The sequence below is a fragment of the Cololabis saira genome, chromosome 3, assembly GCF_033807715.1.
Source record: "Cololabis saira isolate AMF1-May2022 chromosome 3, fColSai1.1, whole genome shotgun sequence".
NCBI classification, from domain to species: domain Eukaryota; kingdom Metazoa; phylum Chordata; class Actinopteri; order Beloniformes; family Belonidae; genus Cololabis; species Cololabis saira.
The window spans coordinates 108746-132336 of record NC_084589.1 but is presented as its reverse complement, the minus strand read 5'-3'; the positions used below and the strand labels follow the sequence as shown (position 1 = coordinate 132336).

The 23591-nt window shown below is 41.5% G+C and overlaps 1 protein-coding gene across 1 annotated transcript in view; it reads left to right on the top strand.

Moving 5' to 3' along the window:
* The window catches only part of LOC133424328 (dolichyl-diphosphooligosaccharide--protein glycosyltransferase subunit STT3B), a 67528-nt gene extending 44335 nt beyond the window's left edge, over window positions 1-23193 (top strand). Inside the window, exons 6-16 of the mRNA XM_061714855.1 lie at window positions 4433-4531; window positions 5080-5226; window positions 7647-7695; window positions 8986-9140; window positions 12188-12399; window positions 13742-13929; window positions 16189-16360; window positions 17351-17524; window positions 18396-18509; window positions 19424-19633; window positions 21194-23193. Of these exons, the coding sequence (XP_061570839.1) occupies window positions 4433-4531; window positions 5080-5226; window positions 7647-7695; window positions 8986-9140; window positions 12188-12399; window positions 13742-13929; window positions 16189-16360; window positions 17351-17524; window positions 18396-18509; window positions 19424-19633; window positions 21194-21274 (1601 nt within the window). The 3' untranslated portion in view covers window positions 21275-23193. The remainder of the gene's footprint in view (window positions 1-4432; window positions 4532-5079; window positions 5227-7646; window positions 7696-8985; window positions 9141-12187; window positions 12400-13741; window positions 13930-16188; window positions 16361-17350; window positions 17525-18395; window positions 18510-19423; window positions 19634-21193) is intronic.
* The last annotated feature ends 398 nt before the right edge of the window (window positions 23194-23591 follow it).

Genomic DNA, 23591 nt, shown 5'->3' with positions numbered 1-23591 from the left:
CTCCCCGATGCTGCAGTCGCCTCATGTTCCAACCCCGAGACCCTGCTTTTGAATTCTACATTTAACCTTCACATTTAGTTTGAATTATTTACCTTTTTCTCAGATTATTTGGTCATTTCAGAAAGCCTCGTAAACAAGGGATGCTTTTGTTTAGAGCTGGCTGCTTCATCGCTTCTGTAGCTGTTTCTGTTTGTCACAAAATAATGGGATTTGTTGGGTTTTTTCTTTTTTTTCCCTTATCCTTACTTACTTTTTTCTCCCTCCCTTACTATTAAATTGCAAAAACAATAATGAAGGATATTATGAGGGGAAGCCGCCGCCTCACTCTAAGAATAATATTCTAGTTGTCATTCAGTGGTGTTTGTAAACTCTCTGAATACTCTCAGATACTAATAGCCTTTAAGGGTGTATCTGATTTTCTCCAGCTTTAAAAAAGTGCCTGACATCTCTAATCCACCTGGTGAAGTTACAGTAGGTGGAGCTTGTTCTTTCCAGGAAAGAAGGATGAGACGTCTGGCAATCATGGAGGAGAAAGCTATAATTACCTGAGCTTTGCCTTTAAGGGAGTTTCAGGAGTGAGTCCAAATAGGGCTCATACAGGGTTGGGGTTGATGACTTTTTGAAGCATCGTGGAATAGGCGTTAAAAAACGTTGGTCCAGAATGTGTTGATTTGGGGCAGAACATGTGTTTATAATCTGCTGCTTGACCTTTACAGCGAGGACATGAAGGGTCAACAGTAGGGAAGATCTGGGCTAGTCTTGCCTTGGTCACGTGTTTGAGTTTGAGGAATTTATTTTGAACATTCATATTAAAAAAAGTAAAAAAAATACAAATGTGTGTTCAAAACGGAGTAGGATTGAAGTAAACACTTATCCAGTCCTACCCCTGAATCTTACATACATTCTTACATATAATAAGAGTTTCAATAAGCTTACTTATAAAACACACATAACCAAACACCCATACTTTAATAACTGTTCAATACAGTGATATAATACTCAATTATATGTATATATAAATATAGTCAAAATCAAAACAAAGCAAACAAAAACAAAACAAACGCCCAGCATTTAGTTGTGCTACTATGTATGTATGTATGTATGTATGTATGTATGTATGTATGTATGTATGTATGTATGTATGTATGTATGTATGTATGTATGTATGTATGTATGTATGTATGTATGTATGTAATAATACATACATAGTATGTATTAAAGAAATGTAATAGAAGTAATGTATAGTATTACATCATCATTACTTTACTATAATACTATAATACTATACAATAATATAATATAGAACAATAGACAGCAATGGTATAACAATATACTTGACTAACTATATAAAAGTAGATTTGTTATATATATTGGTTAATATATTTACCCCCAATTATATACATAAAAATGACTGTAAATGTATGGTGCCCTCAAAACAATTTAAAGTTGTATCAGTCTGTGCGTGGCGGAAGGGGAAGAGGTTTATACCAGGTCAAGTGCTGTCTCCCATTGATTGTCTGTCATCTCCTCACCAAGGTCGTCCTCCCAGTCTCTAACATCCTGCAGAGTGAGGGCTGATGTCACATATAGTGTTACAGAGCAGAAATTAGAGCCTTGGGGAAAGGGATAATGACAGAATATTATCAATCGTGCTGTTCGCTGGAAAATTTGGAAAGGAAGTGATCCTTTTCTGAACAAAATGTTTAATTTGAAGGAATCTAAAGAAGTGGGATTTTGGAAGATCAAATAGTTGCGAGAGTTGTGCGAAAGATCCAACTTGCAATCACACATATAGGTTAGAAATAGAATGATTGCCCTGATTGCAGAGAGAGAGGGTTGGAAGTTATAACTGACTACATTTCCATACAGTCAAAATTGGGGTTAATGTCAATATTCCGGTTACTGAAACATTGGGAATAATGTGTTTTAATGCGTGAGCAAACAGGGTTATTCCTGTTTACATGGTAATTGATCATTGGGATATCTGGATCAAACCAGAGACGCACGGAGAACGTTATGACGCAATTCCCGTCATTTCCACTTCTTCTTCCTGTATCCAAATCCTAAACAACAATAACAGCAGCACGGTGGATAATCAACAGCCCAGTAGAAGAGGTTTTGTTTCTTGTCCCTGTAGTTCTCCTTTTCCAGCGTCTTCCACCAGAGCTTGATCTGGTCTGGCGTTCCTACAAATCCTGCTTCGCGCAACTTTTCGCTCTCCTTCTTGTAAATCTTCTATCCCGGTACTTTCTACCGTCTACAAATGCAGAAATGTTCATATCTTTCATTACATTTATGAAATGATTAGTCTCCTCCTGGTCTTGTGTTTCTCCGTGTTTATAAGAACTTCCTGGACTCAAAAGACCAGGATTCCTTGTGAACAGAACATGAGCAGAAAACTAATTCCTGTTCCTTTTGATGGGGATATCCCGTTAATCCTGGGATAAACTTGCAGTTCAGAAGGCGTACGCATCATGGCCGACTATTGGGCATATTACATGCCCAATAGTAATAAATAAAGTTAGGTTAAGCTAGGCCAGCAGGCTTTTTAGGTCTTTGGAGGGCACTTCTTTTAATTCTGTGAGGTTTACCGTTCCAAATAAACGATGATATGCTCCTTTCTAATGAGTTAAAGAATGTTTTTCTTAATGAGGATCGGGATATTCTGAAAAAGGTAAAAACATTTAGGTAATATAATCATTTTAATGAGATTAATTCGGCTGGATACGGACAGTGGGAGGTTCATCCATCTAGCCATGTCTTTTTTTACATTTTTCAAACAAAATACCAAAATTCTTTGTAAAGACGGACAAAAAAGCAGGAGTGATCTCGACCCCAAGATATTTAAGGTTTTTTCTTTTTTATTAAACCATATGCTGAAGTATTTGTCATGTGATCGTGTGAGTACTTCAGGACTGATGCTTTCCTAACATCCTGCAGGACTCCACACAGCCCTCCATGAACGGAGGAAAAGATGGATCTGACTCCTAGAATTTCATTATTATGCGGTTTTGTGCAACAAAATGGCCCCAGTCGCACTGACACTGTATTAACAAGCCTGGTAGCTTTTAGATCCGCTGCACGGCACTGGAACCAGCAGATACTTGATACTTGATGCACGTGTGCACAAGTCAGATCTGCAAGTCTGCTGGCGTAACGTCAAGGTCACAAGCTACACGTCAGATATCTCCTTGGTTCTTTTTTCATCAGCTCTGCATTGATCCAACCCGTTTGAAGTTGAATGTGTGCAGTTAAAATGAAACATCAGCGTCAGTGTTGCTGCATCACCAGCAGTAACACAACTGTCAGCTTTCCTTGGGGTTCATGTATTCTGTTATTTGAGTGTTTCTGCACCAGTCTGTAAATGCTGAATACCGTTTTAAGGGGGGGAATACTTGAATTCCTCAGAAACCCTCCTAGGAGCATGTACTGGTTCTGTACCTGTTCTCCCAGCCGGGGCCGCTGCAGATCCGTTTAGTACCGACGGCGTAGTTACTGCACTCATCCACACCACTTTATTCTGCTATAATCCATTTCATTTTAACGCTCACATGCACAGGCCTGTGGTACGGAACAGTATTAGGGCCATGCAGGAGAAGAAATATTTGAGAGGGGAAGATTTTTTTTTATTGTGTACTTCGAGAAAAAAGTTGAAATGTCGAGATTAATGTTGAAATACAATTTCAAGAATAAAGTCCAAATTTTGCTTTTTTTTCCCCCAACATTTCAACTTTTTTCTCAAAATTTTACTTCAACATTATTCTACACATTTTGACTTTTTTTCTCAACATATTGACTTTTTTCTTGAAATTGTACTTCAACATTAATCTCGACATTTCTACTTTTTTCTCGACATTTCGACTTTTTTTCTCAGATTTTTTTTATTGTGCACTTAAAAATTGTGTGAATAAAGTTGAAATGTTGAGAAAAAAGTTGAAATGTCGAGATTAATGTTGAAATATAATTTCAAGAATAAAGTCTAAATTTCGCCTTTTTTCTCAACATTTCAACTTTATTCACACAATTTTTACTTTTTTTCTCAACATTTCAACTTTATTCACACTTTTTACTTTTTTTCTCAACATTTCGACTTTTTTCTCGAAATTGTACTTCAACATTAATCTCAACATTTCTACTTTTTTCTTGAAATTTCAACTTTTTTCTCTCGATATTCCAACTTTTTTCTCAAAATTGTACTTCAACATTATTCTCGACATTTCAACATTAATCTCGACATTTTGACTTTTTTCTTGAAGCTCATAATGAAAAAAAAAAGTTCCTCCTCTAGAATATTATTTGTATTTTTCTCCTGCCTGGCCCTAACACTCCTCCTGAGGTGTGAAAGCAGCGTGGTTGGTTTCTTTGATCCATATCTGCATTTCCAGGTGTATGCTGCACCAGTATGTGTTTGTAACCAGCGTTTCTCCTGCAGCCTACAGCACCTTCTACATCGTGGGCCTGATCCTGTCCATGCAGATCCCCTTCGTAGGCTTCCAGCCCATCAGGACCAGCGAGCACATGGCAGCCGCAGGTCAGTGAGACACACACCACCAGATGGGAAATAACAGCACAAATGATGTTTGTCTTAGATCTCTACACCTTTACACCACAAACCTCACAGAGCAGAACTCATCATGTCAAAATCTATGTGCTTTAAGCTATTCTCATGTAACTTGGTACAGTTGTAGTCAAGGAGTTGCTGAATCCAGGCAGTGGTGTCTTTATAATTATATGCATTGCTATCATGGTGTTTTCCACTGTGCAAACTAAAAATAAATTAGACGAGAATAAAAATTTCATTTTTTTTCTTTGGTTTATCACAATTTGCTCAGGCATGTGAACATTCACAATTCTTCTGACAGTATAAATGTATGCTGGGAGGTCTTAGCTATCCATTGAGACCAAGATTATGACTATTGTCCTTATAATTGTGGAGATATTGTTGATTTAATTTGGATAGGCCTGTTCGGGTGAAATTCCCCTCCAGAATCCCCTAGGGGTGAACTGATAGTTTCTTTGGCAGGAGCCTCTGACGTGAGGATGCTGACCTGGTCCTCTGGTCCTCTCATTTCTGTGCAGGTGTGTTCGTGCTGCTGCAGGTCTACGCCTTCCTGCAGTACCTGAAGGATCGCCTCACCAGGCAGGAGTTCCAGACGCTCTTCTTCCTGGGAGTCTCTCTGGCCGCCGGAGTGGTTTTCCTCTCCGTCATCTATCTGACATACACAGGTGGGTTGAAGTGTGACTGCTAGTTTATCTAAAAATGGAATGTAAAGGCGCCTTTCCACTAGAACCTACTCGGCTCTAATGAACTCAACTCTGCCTGGTTTCTTTTCCACTACAATTCACCCAGATCAGAAGTAGGAGGTTGGAGAGAAGCTGCTGTGACGTATTTGATTGTGTATCTAAAGGAAGAAGACAACAACACTAAAGATGTAGAACCTGGAGGAGATGATAGATGTGCTGCTGGATCTGTGGCTTGTGTTTGATATCAAGTTAAAAAATGAGGGAGAGAGAAGCTTCAAGCAGCAACGCTTTTAATTTAATTAAGAGTAGATACTTTTCTGTATCTATTCTGCCGAGGTTCTAAGCTGCTGAGTCGGCTGTATCTGACATCATCACACTACAGGCCACCGATTGGTCGCGGGGTTGGAGTCAGACGTCTGAGTCAGGAGGAGGAAATCAGAGAAAGAGACTCTGACGGATTCTTGTTCATTTTATTCAACCATCAATGGCAGCAAAAGTCTGTTTCATGATCCAACTCTGAGGGTCAGATGTTCATAAACCTGGTGCTGAGGAGAGAATTAAAAAGGATCTAGACGGAGATAAGGAACGACCAGATCTACCAGGAGCTCTGTCTCTTCATAGCTGCTCACGGCTCCAGCTGACTGTTCAGCAGCGCCGAGACAAACAAACACAAATTTAAAAAGCGTCACTTGAAGCTTCTGTCACTCTCATTTTTTAACTTGAACACAAGCCACAGATCCAGCAGCACATCTATCATCTCCTCCAGGTTCTACATCTTTAGTGTTGTTGTCTTCTTCATTTGGATACACAATCAAATACGTCACAGCAGCTTCACTCCAACCTCATACTTCTGATCTGGGTGTTTAAAAACAGGACGAGGCGAGTGGAGGCGCGCTGACTAGGTACTAGTGGAAAAGTGCCATTAGAACCTCGGCAGAGTAGCGCCAGAAAAGTATCTACTCGGCACGTTAGACCCCTGGTGGAATAGCGTAAAGTCGAGTCGGTCTGAATAGGTGCTAGTGGAAAAGCACCATAAGAGACATCTACACGGTGCAGGTGGAGTAAAAGAGACAAGCTGGCGGGTCTGCATCATCTGCAACATCCTCAAGTGAGGGAAAGATCTGGTCCACAGCTGCCTCTCACAGAGTTTCCCATCAGCCTGATTAGCAGGCTGACTTATTGATTGGTCCAGCGGGGGTTCAGGATGATCAGAAGCACTTTGATGAAAGCAACGTCTGTACTGCTCTGTGATCTCTGCGCTGCTTCCTCAGCCTCTGATCAAACGCTGAGCTCAAACCGGGCCGTTCCAGTCCCAGCTGGCCCTCGCTGCCCCCCCAGCAGAAACAGCTCTGCTCTGCCGGCACCTGGAGGTCCAGTCAGAGCAGGGCCAGGGCTGCTGAAGACTAGAGAGGAGGGGGGCCAGGTCTGGTCCAGGTCTGGTCCCGGAGGGCCTGGGGCCGGTCCTGGGATTTGGGTGTTTTCAACATCTCTTAGTTTAGCTTGAAAATAATAAATCTGCTTGAGAAGATGAGGCTTTTTTCTTTTTTTTTAAAGATTTTTTTGTTGGGCTATAGTGGACCTTTTATTGAAGTTGCAGACAGGAAGGGGGTAGAGATAGAGAATGGGGATGACATGCAGCAAAGGCGCGCAGGCCGGGATTGGAACCTGTGACCACTGCAGGACTGTAGTCTCAGTACAGGACTGTCTCAGAAAATTAGAATATTGTGATTTTCTGTAATGCAATTACAAAAACAAAAATGTCATACATTCTGGATTCATTACAAATCAACTGAAATATTGCAAGCCTTTTATTATTCTAATATTGCTAATCTTGGCTTACAGTTTAAGAAAACTCAAATGTCCTATCTCAAAAAATTTGAATATTTTCAATATCTATCTTAATCTTAAACTGTAAGCCATAATCAGCAATATTAAAATAATAAAAGGCTTGCAATATTTCAGTTGATTTGTAATGAATCCAGAAAGTATGACATTTTTGTTTTTCTAATTGCATTACAGAAAATAAAGAACTATATCAACTACTACAACTAGAATATTCTAATTTTCTGAGACAGTCCTGTATATGAACCGCTGCTTAACCCACTGCACCACCCAGCGGCCCAAGATGAGGTTTTTTAGACGCGAGATGTCTCGTGGTTCACTTTTTCAGCTTGGAAATGACAGAAACTTCTCATTCTTCAGTTTCGTATGTGCGAATAAGTTTGAGCAAATCCACTGCTGCCCTGGTCCAACGCGTTGACCGTGATCGATGCGTCTTGTTGTGCGAGCTGGCCGTGCAACAGTCTGGAAGTTACTACGGCCTCTCTAATGGCAGAGTTTCACGTCCTCATCTATTGTTGCAGCTCATCATCATAATAATGTGTGTGTGTGTGTGTCTCCAGGGTACATCGCTCCGTGGAGCGGACGCTTCTACTCCCTCTGGGATACCGGGTAAGTCCTGCTAGTTGTTGTTTTTTTTTTTAACAATATTTTTATTAGGGCCCCAGCACTGACAGCGCGAAGGCCTTATTGTATCTGTAGGAATTGTTTTGTTTTTTTCCCTTCTTCCGATGAAAGGAAGGCCTTTTTTCCCCCTAAACGTGCCCAAAAAGTCACCAAATTTTGCACACAAGTCAGTCCTGGCCAAAAATTTGATATTTAATGGTTTACATTAATGGGCGTGGCAAAATGGCTCTGTAGCGCCCCCTTGAAAATGTATACAATCGAGCCCGTCGCCCCAGATTGACTTAGAAAAAACAAAATTTGCTACACATGTACAACATGTCAAGACGAACCAAAAAGTCTCTTGGACCAAAACCCTAACACCAACAGGAAGTCGGCCCTCTTGAATCAAATGACCGATTGTTGGCCATTGTCACACATCGTATTTGAACAAACTAGTCCTAGGGATTTTATCACACCTTCTTCTGATTGTTCAAAAGAGTCGTGGGTGGTGTCATGGTACTCTGTTTTGAGTCCTTGACCATAATTGGTGCAAATTAGCCCCGACTCTACATAGTTCAAGTAGGGCTCCCAAACTTTATAGAATTGGTCTGTTTTTGAATGTAATATACATGTAAGGTTCTCTAACGGCCCCAGATCAAACACCATTCTTTGCCAGCCTTTAACACCTGGTACCTTTTCATTGATCCACTGCAATAAAATATTCTTCCTCACTGCATGAGTAAGAATACAATACAGCCTCAGATTATGTTTGGATGTTAAGTGTTGTCTTGGGAGGCCCAATATGAGAGATACGGGTCCATCTCCAGTTTTAAACCCAATATCTTTTCTATTTCAGAAGGCACATCAGACCAATACACTTGCAGTTTACAACACGACCAAAAACAATGAGTTAGGGAACCAATTTCTCTCTTGCATTTAAGGCACATGGGTGAGAGAGTAGGAGTCCTGGTAGTTGATGTACGAGAGTGTAGCTCTGGTGATTAACGGGGCGGCTGTACAAAGATGTGTGAAGCTGAAGAGCAACGAGGGGGAAAGGATTTAAGCTGAAGTGTAGATTTATTCAGATAAAGGTCGTCAGTGATGGAACTGCTCCCAGTCTGAGCTGCTCCGTCAGCTGGAACATCTGACATTTTCAGAAGTCTAACTATGTTTTTACAGTTTCCCCACCGACGAGTGGTTGGTTTGATTGCTGTCAGAGAGTCGTCATAGCAGACGTTCAGGTTTAAGTGTTTAACAGCACTGCTGTTCCCCTGACCTTGGTCTCGTCCTCCGCAGCTACGCCAAGATCCACATCCCCATCATCGCGTCGGTGTCGGAGCACCAGCCCACCACCTGGGTCTCCTTCTTCTTCGACCTGCACATCCTGGTCTGCACCTTCCCAGCAGGCCTGTGGTTCTGCATCAAGAACATCAACGACGAGCGCGTCTTCGGTGAGCCTGGACTTCATCTTTCTCTCTAGGAAGAAGAAGAAGCTGCTGTTCTGCAGCCCGGTACTGATGAGCCCGGCGGTGCCGCGCTAGAGCGTCCTGGTGCCGTTATAGTGCCGTTATAGTGCCGTTCCTGGCGTAGCGTCACCATTCACCACTGCAGCCCCACCAAGACCTGGGAGCAGTTAATAATGCATGAGATCACTTATTCCGAAGAGCCAATAAATAAATAAATAAATAAATACTGTATTTTCTGGACTATAAGCTGCACCTGCATACAAGCCGCATCCGCTCTATTTAAAAAAAAAGAAAAGATCTGCAAGCCGCAGATATTTCTGTTGTTAGATTAGATATTTACTACATGTACAGAAGGATTTTGAACTGTAAATGATGTACATGTTTGTACCTAAATAGATCCTTTCCTAACAGTGTCTTTTAACACGGCAGTAACTTTACTGATTAAAACGGGACAGAACCAAGAGAAAATAACCGGTATTTATGTATCTATTTATCTGTTTGAAATCTGTTTCTACCTACTTGTATCTGCTAAAGAAGTAGTAGCGTATTCTTCTTTGCATTTATTTTGTCTTAGTTTTGATTGTAATTCCGGTTAGAGCGCCCCGAGCAGTGGAAGAAAAATCCACAGAATAGAACCTTTGTATAATCCGCACGGTTCAAAATCTATGAAAAAAGTAGCAGCTTATAGTCCAGAAAATACGGTAAGTTGTGCTGCTCCTTGGTGGTGAGTTTGGTTCTTGTAGCTGAAAGAGATGAGCTCTGGGCTCAGAGTGCTGGTGTGTTTAGCCTCACTAGCGGCAGTGACGGTACTGTTGTCCTCCGGGGGGTCACGTTTCTCTCCTGCTGATGCCAAACGTTGGTTGATTCTTTGTTCTTTCATGTTTTCAGTGTTTCTTCGTCTGAATGTTAGTAAATACGGGAAGACTTGATAAGGTTTCCTTTTTTTGAAGTGAGAGTCCTCGCAGTATTTCCTCTTCCTTTCCTTCTCTCTCTCCCAAGAGTGATGCAGACGAGGGCCGAGCCGTTCACGTCCATCTAACTGTGACCTGTCGGGTGAAGTTGTCGGTTCAACTCCCCCAGAGTTCAGAACCAGTCCAATTAGATGAGGCCTGAGCATACGTTAGCTGTAACCTCAGATAACAGCGGCTCCCAGTTCAACATGCAATCATTAGTTTTAGTCTACGGTAATTAGGTTTTTATGCAACGTTTTAATTAGTGATTATTTTATATCTTTCAAAGGACAAATTTCCATATTTTCACATAAAAAAGGGTTGAGGAGCAAACAGACAATTACACGCTCAGCAAAATCACATCAGTTGAGATTCGTAGTGAAACTGAGAACGTGATCGTTTCCTCGGGGGTTTCTCTCTGCTCTTATGCAGCGAGTTCTTCTGTCTCTCTCTCCCTCCGTCTGCGGTCAGTGGTGTCGGCTGACCGTTGGGTTTTTGCATCCTATCTGACTGATTAGCATCTGTCATTTGGTTAACTAAACATAGTAGCATCGCTGGTCGTCCTTCTCCTCCGTCTGCCTGCACAGCTAGCTATCTCTCTCTCCATCTCTCTCTCCATCTCACGTGTAAATTAATCCAGACTTTTACCATAATTGTTATTTGTATATTCAGTGTATCTTTAGTCCGAACCCTGACTGGTGTTTGTGTGAGTGAACAGAGCAGTGAACAGAATTGACGGTGGTGTGGTGTAGAAGTTGTTACAGGAGAGAGGGGTAAAGGGATGGTGGTGGTTCCGGTCCTGCATCAGGAGACCGGAGCACCTGCAGATCCTCCACCAGAACTTGTGGTTAATGTCAGTAACGTCCTCTTGTCTCGTCCTCCTTGGTTCTGCAGCTGATGAATAATTGATGGAGTGAAATGCATCTCTCCTGACGGGGCAGGATGATGCTTGTCGGTCGGCTGAGTGCTTCCTGACAGAGAGCCTGAGAGCTTTCTGGTCACTCACTCTCTCTCTCTCTCTCTCTACTCCACCTGCTTCTGGTCTCAACACTCTTTAGTTTCCTGCGCCTGTTGCTCCTCATTATCCCGCTGAGTCTCTCTGATCTGATTCTCATCAACAAGACTCCCCGAGCAGAGCTGAACATGCACTTCTGGATCGTGTTGAGCACCTGGAAGTGGCTCTTTTTTTCTTTTTTTTTTTTTACTTTGTCTGCATATATATGAAAGTGCTTGAATTTCAATGTTGCGTTTTCAAGGCCTGAAAAGTGCTTGAATTTTAGTTTTAAGTGCTTGAAATTATGACTCTGTCTTTCACAAAATTGGGATCAGACTGTATAGTTTAGGTATTACAAGGAGGAATAAAATCAGTAAGATGAAACATAACTAGATGTTTACAGCACGATACCATGTACATAATGGTGACAAAAAGTGGAAAAAAGAATTATGAGTATATACAGGACTGTCTCAGAAAATTAGAATATTATGATCTTTAGTTCTTTATTTTCTGTAATGCAATTAAAAAAACTAAAATGTCATACATTCTGGATTCATTACAAATCAACTGAAATATTGCAAGCCTTTTATTATTTTAATATTGCTGATTATGGTATACAGTTTAAGATTCCCAGAATATTCAAATTTTTTTAGATAGAATATTTGAGTTTTCTTGATCAGCAATATTAAAATAATAAAAGGCTTGCAATATTTCAGTTGATTTGTAATGAATCCAGAATGTATGACATTTTTGTTTTTGTAATTGCATTACAGAAAATCACAATATTCTAATTTTCTGAGACAGTCCTGTATTTGTTCCTGTAGATATTTTACCCCAGAGATAAGGTGCTTGAAGATTTTGAAAATCACCCTTGAAAGTGCTTGAATTTGACCTTGAAAAATGTGTAGGAACCCTGACAAGCCTTGGAGATCTGTAAGAGAAAAACCAAACAGACATGAGAACAAACAGAGACACAAGCAGCAACCGTTCCAGGTCCCTGAGACTGAATCACAGCTAGACTACTGCGGTTATCTGTCCCCCAGAACATTGGCCTCCTCTAACTCCCCCCTGTCTCTGCTGCCCCCTAGTGGCCCTGTACGCCATCAGCGCCGTGTACTTCGCCGGCGTCATGGTGCGGCTCATGCTGACGCTCACGCCCGTGGTGTGCATGCTGTCGGCCGTGGCCTTCTCCAGCGTGTTCGAGCACTACCTGGGGGACGACCTGAAGAAGCAGGGCCCGCCGGCCGAGGACAGCAGCGACGAGGACGACCGGAAGAACGCAGGAAACCTCTACGACAAGGTCAGGGGCCGCCAGGGGCCACCTCTGGTCTGGGGGGACACACTTAGAACCAGGGAACCAGGGACATTAACATGTCAAGAATCAATTCTGATTCTTAAGATTCACAATCGATTATCAAGATTTGATTAGATTCCAATATTAATTTGGGTTAGTGTTATTAAAACTGTTTTTTGAGTTGTTGCATGAATTATGACTGTAGTTCTGCAACATATTAATACTAGTATTATATTGAGATTCAACAGCAAGTATTGCAGCTAATGATGCTGTAAGGACCAATCAGCTCCCAGAATGCTGATAGAACTGCTTTCAGAAACATCGTGGGCAGAATTACCAAACAGATCCAGGGAGGAAACAGAGACGGATGAAATTGTTTTTTTTCCCACATTCCTTTTTCATTTTTTCCATTTTCAGTCTATTTTGGTTTTAAATTTTTGAGAATTTTTTTTTTAGCATTTTATGCAGATGTAACCCCAAGACAGTTTATAAAGTAATGAAATATAGACAATTTATGCAATTATAACTGAAAACTTTAATGTTTTCATACCTTTAAACATATTTAAAGGCAAAAACATGGCTGTAGTTATTCTGGTGTCCAACAAAACATTCCTTTTTTTGGCATAAACAAAAAAAATACCAAAAGTTGTAATGAAATGATGAAAAAAAAATTGATCTTTAGACCTACGAATCGATTTTTAGGAATTAATATGAGAATCGATTTAGAATCGGAAAATCGTTTTTTTTTTCAACTCAGGCCTCAGGCCCAACGCAACGATAACAGCTGCAGGTAAACCCTCACAGGCTGGCCGGCTTACAGCCGTAACGGCCCGTTTAACCCTGATCAGCCTCCGCCTGACGCCGCGACAGGGAACAAAGACAGACACTTGACAGCTTAAGAGTCAGTTGTCCTTGCCGAGAGGTCAAAGAGAACAAAAAGAGGGTCAAATATGTGAAAGACAACTTTAGATGTGTGCTAAAGTGGTTCCAAGACTGCAAAGACTGCTTTTCAGAGCACCAACCTTCTGTAAACAAGAAACAGAAAATGGATAAAGATAAATGGACTGAGAGTCTCTCTCTTCTCTGATGATCAGACAACTATTCAAAAGTGTTTGGGTGTCAAGTGTAGTAAACGTCTTCTTTTCAGTCATGAGCCTTTTGTTTTAAGGAAGGTTGGAAACCTCACATTCAGGTTTTCTGCTGTTTTGTATAAAGAGTAGGTAAAATAAGCTTTTGCTGCAACCTGCACCTCTTATGTTTTTTTAATGATTTCCTTGTTATTTGGGTGTGTGTAATAATAAAATAAAAATAAAATAAACTAACAGAAGTGTACCTGTCTCCCCTGCAGGCGGGGAAGGTGCGTAAACACGTGTCTGAGCAGGAGAAGGCTGAGGAGGGTCTGGGTCCCAACATCAAGTCCATCGTCACCATGCTGATGCTGATGCTGCTCATGATGTTTGCTGTTCACTGCACCTGGGTGACCAGCAACGCCTACTCCAGCCCCAGCGTGGTGCTGGCCTCCTACAACCACGACGGGTAGGTTCTGGTTCTGGTGCTGGTGCTGGCCTCCTACAACCACGACGGGTAGGTTCTGGTTCTGGTTCTGGTTCTGGTGCTGGCCTCCTACAACCACGACGGGTAGGTTCTGGTTCTGGTGCTGGCCTCCTACAACCACGACGGGTAGGTGCTGGTTCTGGTGCTGGTTCTGGTGCTGGTTCTGGTGCTGGTTCTGGTGCTGGTTCTGGTGCTGGTTCTGGTGCTGGTTCTGGTTCTGGCCTCCTACACGACGGGTGAGCTGAGCAGAGAGGCTCCACCCAACCTCCCTCAGGGACTATGGTGATGCATGCTGACCAGTACAGGGCTGCACTGGGACTCCACGCAGATCTGGTGGGAGCGGGCGGTTTAAAAAAAACACTGCAGGATCGGAATGTAGTCTAGCGACAAGATGGAAATCATTGGCCACAGTTACATGATGTTTTTTAATTCAGAATTAATTATTCCGAATTAAATAATTCAGAATTAAACTATTTTCCTTCGAGTTTACATGGAAATAGTAATTCTGAATTGAGGTTTACATGGAAAACACGTTTGATGGTCTTTCTCCAATTCCTCTTAAGGTCTGGGGGTTGGGAAGGTTCTGATTGGATAGGGGGGGGGACCGGAAGTTAAACTACCGGAAGAAACTTAGAACTTAGCTGCTACAACTTTGAAAAACTCACTATTTTTATGTTTCCTGTTTCCATCTGTTCTTTTAATTATTTCCAGGTCCTCCAAGCTATTTATTAAATAAATGGTCTCTGCTCTTGACCAGCGTTTACTGCGTGCTGCCATCTTGAAACTTTGTTTGGAAAACCAGCCCAGCGCGGAATATAAGCGTCATGGAGACAGACGGGCGAGGGAACGAGCAGAAAGAAAGACTGGAATTAATTTAAAGAGGAATAAGTGAATACATGATCTGGAATTATTATATTTGGATTTAAAATCGGGATAAACCAGCCACTTACTTCGTAATTAAGTTTAATTCAGAATGGCCATTTTCATTCAGAATTAGGTGTTTACATGATAATTTTTACTCATTTTAAATCGGATTTAATTTTAATTCTGAATTAAAGAGGAATTAAACTTCCCATGTAAATGCAGCCAATGACGTGGGAAAGAACCTCAAACAAGGTCTTTACAAAACAGACAAAGCAAGGCCAGTCAGATACTTGGAGAAACTGCGTTTAGTGTCTGTGGAGCATCTTGGAAGAGACGAGGGATTGGGACCAGCAGTCGGTCAGCAACATTCTCTTCCTCCACGGATATGTAATGGCCAAGAGATTAATTTGTTAAATGAATTTGTTTCCTTCGTTAACTTTGTTTATTTCATGTTATTTATTAGTGTTATTTGAGCCACTCACAGCTACTCTCGATTTGATTTGATTTGATTAAAACCTTTATTGTCCCCTCTGGGGAAAATCAGTTGCCAAACAGCTCATTCAAAAAGAGGAAGACAAACAGAAAAACAGAGCCGACAATGCAACAATACATATAAACACCCTGCTGGTCCAACAAACACCAAGTGCTGGTAGTTGTTTGCCAAAGTGCAACATGTGCAGATAAAAGTCCAAGTCAGCTACCTGTCCAGGTCCAGGTCCAGGTCCAGGTCCAGGTCTCCCTGGGCCTGCAGGGCCTGGTTGGAGAGTCGGAGTGCAGCTGGAATAAAAGACTGTCCAAATCTCTCTGTGGTCTGACTGGGGAGGACAAATCTGTTTCTCAATTTGCTCCTCATCCCCGTCAGCTATAACCTCAATCACATAATTGATGCGTGCGTGAAAGGTGAAATAGCTTGTGTGATGATGACAATGAGGCATCTAACTTTCGGTCAGGTCAAGTCAAGTCAATTTTATTTATAAAGCACTTTAAAAACACCAACATGGTCCAAAGTGCTGGACAGGCGAATGGAAAACAAAGACAAAACACTGTAAAACACAAGACGCATAAATAAAACAATCATGATAAGTTAAGTGAATAAAATAGGATAGAATAGAAGATAAAAGAATAAAATAAAGGATAAAATAAACTCAACTGTCTTGTTGCTAGGTGTTAAAAGCCAAGGAGAAGAGGTGGGTTTTGACAAGGGATTTAAAAAGAGACAGAGAGGAGGCCTGTTTGATTTGCTGAGGCAGCTCCACAATGATCATGTTAACATTAAATCAGATGGATTTGTCCAGGACATTTCTCTTGCGGGAGTGGGATGAAGAAAACAATCTGGCTACAGCAGGGCTGTACTAACGAGGATCCGTGTCTCCACAGCTCCCGGAACATCCTGGACGACTTCAGGGAGGCGTACTACTGGCTGAGGCAGAACACGGACGAGCACGCCAGAGTCATGTCCTGGTGGGACTACGGCTACCAGATAGCAGGCATGGCCAACCGGACCACGCTGGTGGACAACAACACGTGGAATAACAGCCACATCGCTCTGGTGAGAGCCCTCTCCCTCCACCTGTCAGGGTCAGGGCTGGGCCTGGTCAGGAGTGGTGGGGGTCCCTGAGACTCCTCTGTTGGTGTCTGGCTGGTCGCTAGTGCCCATCCTGCCATCCTTAAATAGTACCTTTGCTCAGGAAAGATTGCTTGTCTGATAAGAGCTGCTCCAAGAGCTTCCTTTGCCTCCTCTGGTAGAGGAAACACCTCTATCGATTTTCCAATTCTAAATCGATTCGTATGTCTAAAGATTGATTTTTTTTTTTTTTTTCGTCATTACAACTTTTGGTATTTTTTAGTTTATGCCCAAAAAAGGAATGTTTTGTTGGACACGAGAATAACTGGTGCCATGTTTTTGCCTTTAAATATGTTTAAAGGTATGAAAACATTAAAGTTTTCAGTTATAATTGCATAAATTGCATAAATTGTCTATTTCTTTGCTTTACATACTGTCTTGGGGTTACATTTGCATAAAATGCTAAAAAACCAAATTCTCAAAAACTAAAAACCGAAATAGACCGAAAATGGAAAAAATTAAAACAGAATGTGGAAAAAATTTAAACCGATTTCATCCGTCTCTGTTTCCTCCCTGGATCTGTTTGATAATTCTGACCCACCATGTTTCTGAAAGCAGTTCTATCAGCATTCTGGGAGCTGATTGGTCCTTACAGCATCATTAGCTGCAATACTTGCTGTTGAATCTCAATATGATACTAGTATTAATATGTTGCATAATTACACAGTCATATAATTCATGCAACAGCTGAAAAAACGGTTTTAATAACACTAACCCAAATAAATATCGGAATCAAATCTTTATCATCGATTCTGAACCTTAAGAATCGGAATCGAATCGATTGGATTCTTGACATTTGAATGGATCTCCAGCCCTAACTGTGGGTTGGTTCCACTTGCAGACGAGCCGTTAGTAAAAGGTCCTAGGTGTTGCCTCCGGTCCTCCTAACGCTCTGAACCGTGTGTCCCGGTCCAGGTGGGCAAGGCCATGTCCTCCAATGAGACGGCAGCCTTCGAGATCATGAAGTCCCTGGACGTGGACTACGTCCTGATCATCTTCGGAGGGGTGATCGGCTACTCAGGAGACGACATCAACAAGTTCCTGTGGATGGTGCGCATCGCGGAGGGGGAGCACCCCAAGGACATCAGGGTGAGCAAGACATCTCCTCTCTGTGACTATGTCTCCATGCATCAATAACCCTTTTCTAACCGGAATATAAGGAATAACCTGGTTTTGCACGGCCATATAAACACCAATAACCCCTTTTGAAAACCGCAATTTGCACATATTCCGGTTTTTAAAAACCCAAAAATGACTCCTGGGTTACTCCTTTTCTAACTGAATATTTGGTCGTGTATAAGGAAAAAAGGAACATGAATTTGTTCTATGCACGTCTTCTTTTCACAAGGAATCCTGGTCTTTTGAGTCCAGGAAGTTCTTATAAACACGGAGAAACCAAGACCAGGAGGAGACTAATCACTTCATAAATGTAATGAAGGATATGAACATTTCTGCATTTGTAGACGGTACAAAGTACCGGGATAGAAGATTTACAAGAAGGTGAGAGAAAAGTTGCGCGAAGCAGCATTTGTAGGAACACCAGACCAGATCAAGCTCCGCTGGAAGACGCTGGAAAAGGAAAACTACAGGGACAAGAAACAAAACCACTTCTACTGGGCTGTTGATTATCCACCGTGCTGCTGTTATTGTTGTTGTTTGGATTTGGATACAGGAAGAAGAAGAGGAAATGACCGGAATTACGTCATGACGTTCTCCGTGCGTCGCTGGTTTGATCCAGATATCCCAAATGATTAATCACCATGTAAACAGGGATAACCTTGTTTGCTCACGCATGGAAACAGATTATTCCCAATGTTTCAGTAACTGGAATATTGACCTTAACCTGAATTTTGACTGCATGGAAACGTAGTCTGTGTTGAGTTCAACCTGCTGTGTATTTGTGGCTGTTGAATGAAACCCCGGCTCCCCCGTGACAGTCTCCTCCTCTCCTCCTCTCCAGGAAAGCGACTACTTCACCCCTCAGGGAGAGTTCAGAGTGGACAAAGCCGGTTCCCCCACTCTGCTCAACTGCCTTATGTACAAAATGTCGTACTACCGCTTCGGCGAGATGCAGGTAAGACACTCATCATCACTGACAGGTTTGCAGATCACGTATCAGCGGGTCTTTTAAAGTTCTGTTCGCCTCAGAGGAACAGTACAAACATCTGAAGCCGTCGTCATCCAACCAACTCAAAGTAGAAACAACAGCAGCAGCAACTTGAAGTAGTTGTGATCAGCATGATATTGTTTGGGAGGAATTTTGGCCCACTATTTACTATGGAGGTAGATTTATGTCTTAATTATTCAATCAAAGAAAAGATTGCTTCAATCAAAAAATATATTTTCAATCAAAGAAGAATTTGAGACTCAGAAAAATGCATTTCAACACTGTTTTTCTTTGATTGGAAATGTTTTCTTTGATAGAAGTTTTTTTGTTTGAATCAACTTTTTGGATTGAAGTAGTGTTGTTTTGTGTTAGGACCATATTATAGGTAGGACATTTGTGTCTTTATCATTTAATCAAAAAAGAAGTTGCTTCAAAAAAAAAAATATTTTCAATAAAAAAAAAACTTTTTCAATCAAAATAAAAGTGTTTGAATGCAAAAAAAATATTTCAGACCCAAAAACTTCCATTTGAAAACTTTTTTTGGATTGAAAGTCTTTTCTTTCATTGAAGTGAAGTTTTTGTATTTGGGCCATATTATGGGTAGGACATTTTTCTTTATTATTCAATCCCAAGAAAGTTGCTTCAATCAAAAAAAAATATTTTCATTCAAACAGAAAAATATGAATAAAAAATAAAAGGTTTTAAGTGTTGTTTTTCTCATTGAAAGTATTTTTTTTCGATTGAAGCAATCTTTTTTTGATTGAATAATTAAGACACAAATCTACCTCCGTATATGGAGGGTTGTTCTCTGCTGCCGCGTTGGAGCCAGACCCCTCTCAAATATATGAACTTGCTATGTTTTCTTTTTTCCATCTGCTAAGCTGGACTTCCGGACGCCCCCAGGCTTCGACCGGACCCGTAACGCAGAGATCGGCAACAAGGACATCAAGCTGAAGCACCTGGAGGAAGCCTTCACGTCGGAGCACTGGCTGGTCAGGATCTACAAGGTCAAAAAGCTGGAGAACAGGGACCGCCTGGAGCACAAGCTGCGCAGCACCGACGCCACCAGACAGAAGTACACGTCTAAAAAGGTGAGCTGACGTCTCCAACCACGGCCCGTTTAGCAAAGACCCCGAGGAAGCTGGAGGACTGCCGGGGAGATAAACTCTGGACTTTTGTAGTGTACCCTGAGTTTAACTCTTTGAAAGGGGCTCCAGTAAATACAAGAACTCACAAGTTAAGTAGATGACGGTCGAGCTAGAAGATAGTTGAGGAATGTTTGAGTTTGTGCACGGATGAATAAGTCCTGCATCTTAACTACAGGTTCACTAAACACTGACTAGAGGTTTACTGACAGTAACTAGAGGTTTACTAACACTAACTAGAGGTTTACTAACACTAACTAGAGGTTTACTAACACTAACTAGAGGTTTACTAAACACTGACTAGAGGTTTACTAAACACTAACTAGAGGTTTACTAAACACTAACTAGAGGTTTATTAAACACTAACTAGAGGTTTACTAACACTGACTAGAGGTTTACGAACACTAACTAGAGGTTTACTAACACTAACTACAAGTTTACTAACACTAACTAGAGGTTTACGAACACTAACTAGAGGTTTACGAACACTAACTAGAGGTTTACTAACACTAACTAGAGGTTTACTAACACTAACTACAAGTTTACTAACACTAACTAGAGGTTTACTAACACTAACTAGAGGTTTACTAAACACTAACTAGAGGTTTACTAACACTAACTATAGGCTTTACTAAACAGAAAGGTTTTAAGTTTAGTTTTAAAGGTGGAGGTGGTGTCAGCCTCCTTAACCCAGATTGGAAGTTGGTTCCATAGTAACGGTGCCTGATAGCAGAACGCCCGCCCTCCAAATCTACATTTAGATACTCTAGGAAACCTGCACTGTGACAGCGGAGAGCTCTGCCAGGAACATAAGGCACTATCAGGTCTAGCAAATATGGCAGAGCCAAGCCGTTTTGGGCTTCATACGCTAGTAATAACATTTTGAATTTGCGATATTACGGAGATGAAACATGTATTTTACAAACCTGATTAATATACAGTTTAAACGACAAATCCTGGTCGAAAACAACACCAAAGTTTCTCACAGTTGCACTGGAAGCCATCGCAACACCATCTAATCCCTTCCTAAAATGCTTTGGACCAAAAATAATAAGCAAAAAATGTCCCGACATCCAGTCCTTGATGTCCCTAAAACATGCCTGAAGTTTAACTAACGGTTCTGTTTCATCCGACTTCATAGACAAGTAGAGCTGCGTATCATCAGCATAGCAATGAACATTGATGCCGTGATTCTGGATTATACTTCCCAATGGCTGCATGTATAAACTGAACAAGATTACAGTTAGACAGCCTCAATAATCAATAATCCATATAGTTTCCTTCAATCTACCAAAGACCAAAGTCCAATGTGTCATAAAGACCCGACGCGCTAATGTTTCCCAGCTTATCAGACATTTACGTGGAGCTGCTGAGGACGGGTGGGATCAGGTTTTAATTTCCATCCATGTCCATTAAGAAGGTCTTCATCAGCAGCACGTTGAGAGACATGTTTGGTCAGTTCAAGTGCTCATCGTTGACGTGTCTTGTGTGTTTTTGCGTCCGCAGACGGCCAAAAGGAAGCGGGGGCACGTCAAGAACAAGATGCTCCTCAAGAAGGGCAGGAAACTGAGCAAGAAGTCTTTATAGGGAGTCCAGCACCCACGCAGGCAGACTGTGGACGGGAGGGAGGGACATTTTACACAAACTTTCTACACACACGCAGCAAGAGTCCAAACACACCCATCCAGATGAACGATGAACTGATCTCCAGTGGTACCAGGAGCCCTGGAGGAGAGGAGACGGAGATCAGGAGGCCAGTTTGAACCTGACGAACTGTGACCTTTGACTTTTCTTTTTGTACTTGAACATGCGGAGGCGTCAGAGACCAGCCGTCCTGCACCCAGAACTCTGCTGAGGCTGCTCTCTGCATGAATCCAGGAGACCTGCCCCTCTGCCGGCCCTCACACCCCACCTGAGGTGACCAACGTCCCTCGGGTCAGTCCGGGTCTGACGGGACGGGTGTTTGTGACTGCGTGGCTGCTGTTGTCACGGTAACGCAGCTAGATTCATGAGACAGGGTGTAAACAAACCTCCAGGTTTCACCGGGAGAAGCAACGGTTAGCAGACAGATCATAAACTCTGCTGGTAACGTGGCAACGACGTCCACAAAGTGGTCCAATAACCTCTTCATGCTGTTACTTACAGAAGAGTGTTAGGGCCAGGCAGGAGAAACGATATTTGAGAGGGGAAGAATTTTTTTTATTGTGCACTTCAGGAAAAATTTGTCAAAATTTCGTGAATAAAGTTGAAATGTTGAGAAAAAAGTCGAAATGTTGACAATAATGTTGAAATACAATTTCAAGAATAAGTCGAAATTTTGCCTTTTTTCTCAACATTTCAACATTTATCTTGAAATTTTGACTTTTTTCTCAACATTTCGACTTTTTTCTTGAAATTGTACTTCAACATTAATCTCAACATTTCAAATACATTTTTTCTCAATATTTCGACTTTATTCACGAAACTTTGACCTTTTTCTCAACATTTCGACTTTTTTCTCAATTATATTTCAACATTTATCTCGAAATTTCGCCTTTTTTCATAACATTTCGCCTTTTTTCTCGAAATGCATAATGGGAAAAGATCTTCCTCCTCTAAAATATTTGTATTTTTCTCCCGCCTGGCCCTAATACTCTTCCGTAGTTTCTGCTGCATCAGGGGGTTATTCTGACTCTATTCTGACTACACTGGAGCCTCCATTTCCCATAATGCAAACTAACATCACTAATGATCAGTAATGGAGAGAGCCGCTCTGATCCGGTTTGTTTACATCCCGTCAGCTACTGCCTGTGTGACTCCTCACAACTACTAATTACGGTTCTGAACGAGTGTCAGAACCGGTAAAGACGGTTTCCAAAACATAAAATAAGAGAAGAGAAGAGAAAAACCCGAGCCGTAAAGCTGCTGGTGTCAGCACCCCAGAGCCGGGCTTCCCCAGGAAATACCCGCCCTGACTGCAGCTCGGAGGGTCCAGAACCAGAACCTGCTGGTCCTAGTCCAGAACCAGGACCACGTCCTCCTGGTCCAGAACCAGGACCAGGACCTGCTCTCCTGGTCCATCCCCTCCAGAACCCTCTAGACCCAGAGCATCTTCGGCAGGAGGCTTAGAGTCGCCACGGTTACGGGAGCATCACACTTTGCTCTTATGTTTTTTTTCTTTCTTTTTAAGATTGGATCCCTAAATATTCACTTTTCATAACAAGACTTCCCTTTAATAATAGTTCTCATTCAGTTTGTTGTAAATATTCCTGAAAACACTCTGCCTTTCAGAGATTATCCGAGGATCCGGCTGGTGAAGACAGCGGAGGCCTGACAGAAATAAAAGCCCTCGTGCTCCAGAGCTGCAGTCAGTGGGTGTATTTATGAAACCAGCACAGCCGAAATCCCGGGATTTGATTTGGTTGGGAATATTTAAACAATGTCAATGCTCTTCCATCAATTGTAATGATCTGGATGCAGGTGTGAGAGTGAAACATGCCTTTTTGAATAAAGAGGTTGAAATAAAACACGCTTCTTCTTGTCTTTTTTTCCATATTTGGCAGCGAGACGATGACGTCCTTATCAGCACAACGCACTAGGCCTGTGTTGAAAAAATCTAAATCGATTCTCATATTAATTCTTAAAAATCATATGTATTCGTTCGTATGTGTAAAGATTGATTTTTTTTCATCATTACATTACAACTTTTGGTATTTTTTTGTTAAAGGAATGATTTGTTGGACACGAGAATAACTTGTGAAATATGTTTAAAGGTATGAAAACATTAAAGTTTTCAGTTATATTTCATTACTTTATATACTGTCTTGGGGTTAAATTTGCATAAAATGCTAAAAACCAAATTCTCAAAAATTAAAAACCGAAATACAGAAAATGGAAAAAATAAAAACAATTTCCTCCGTCTCCG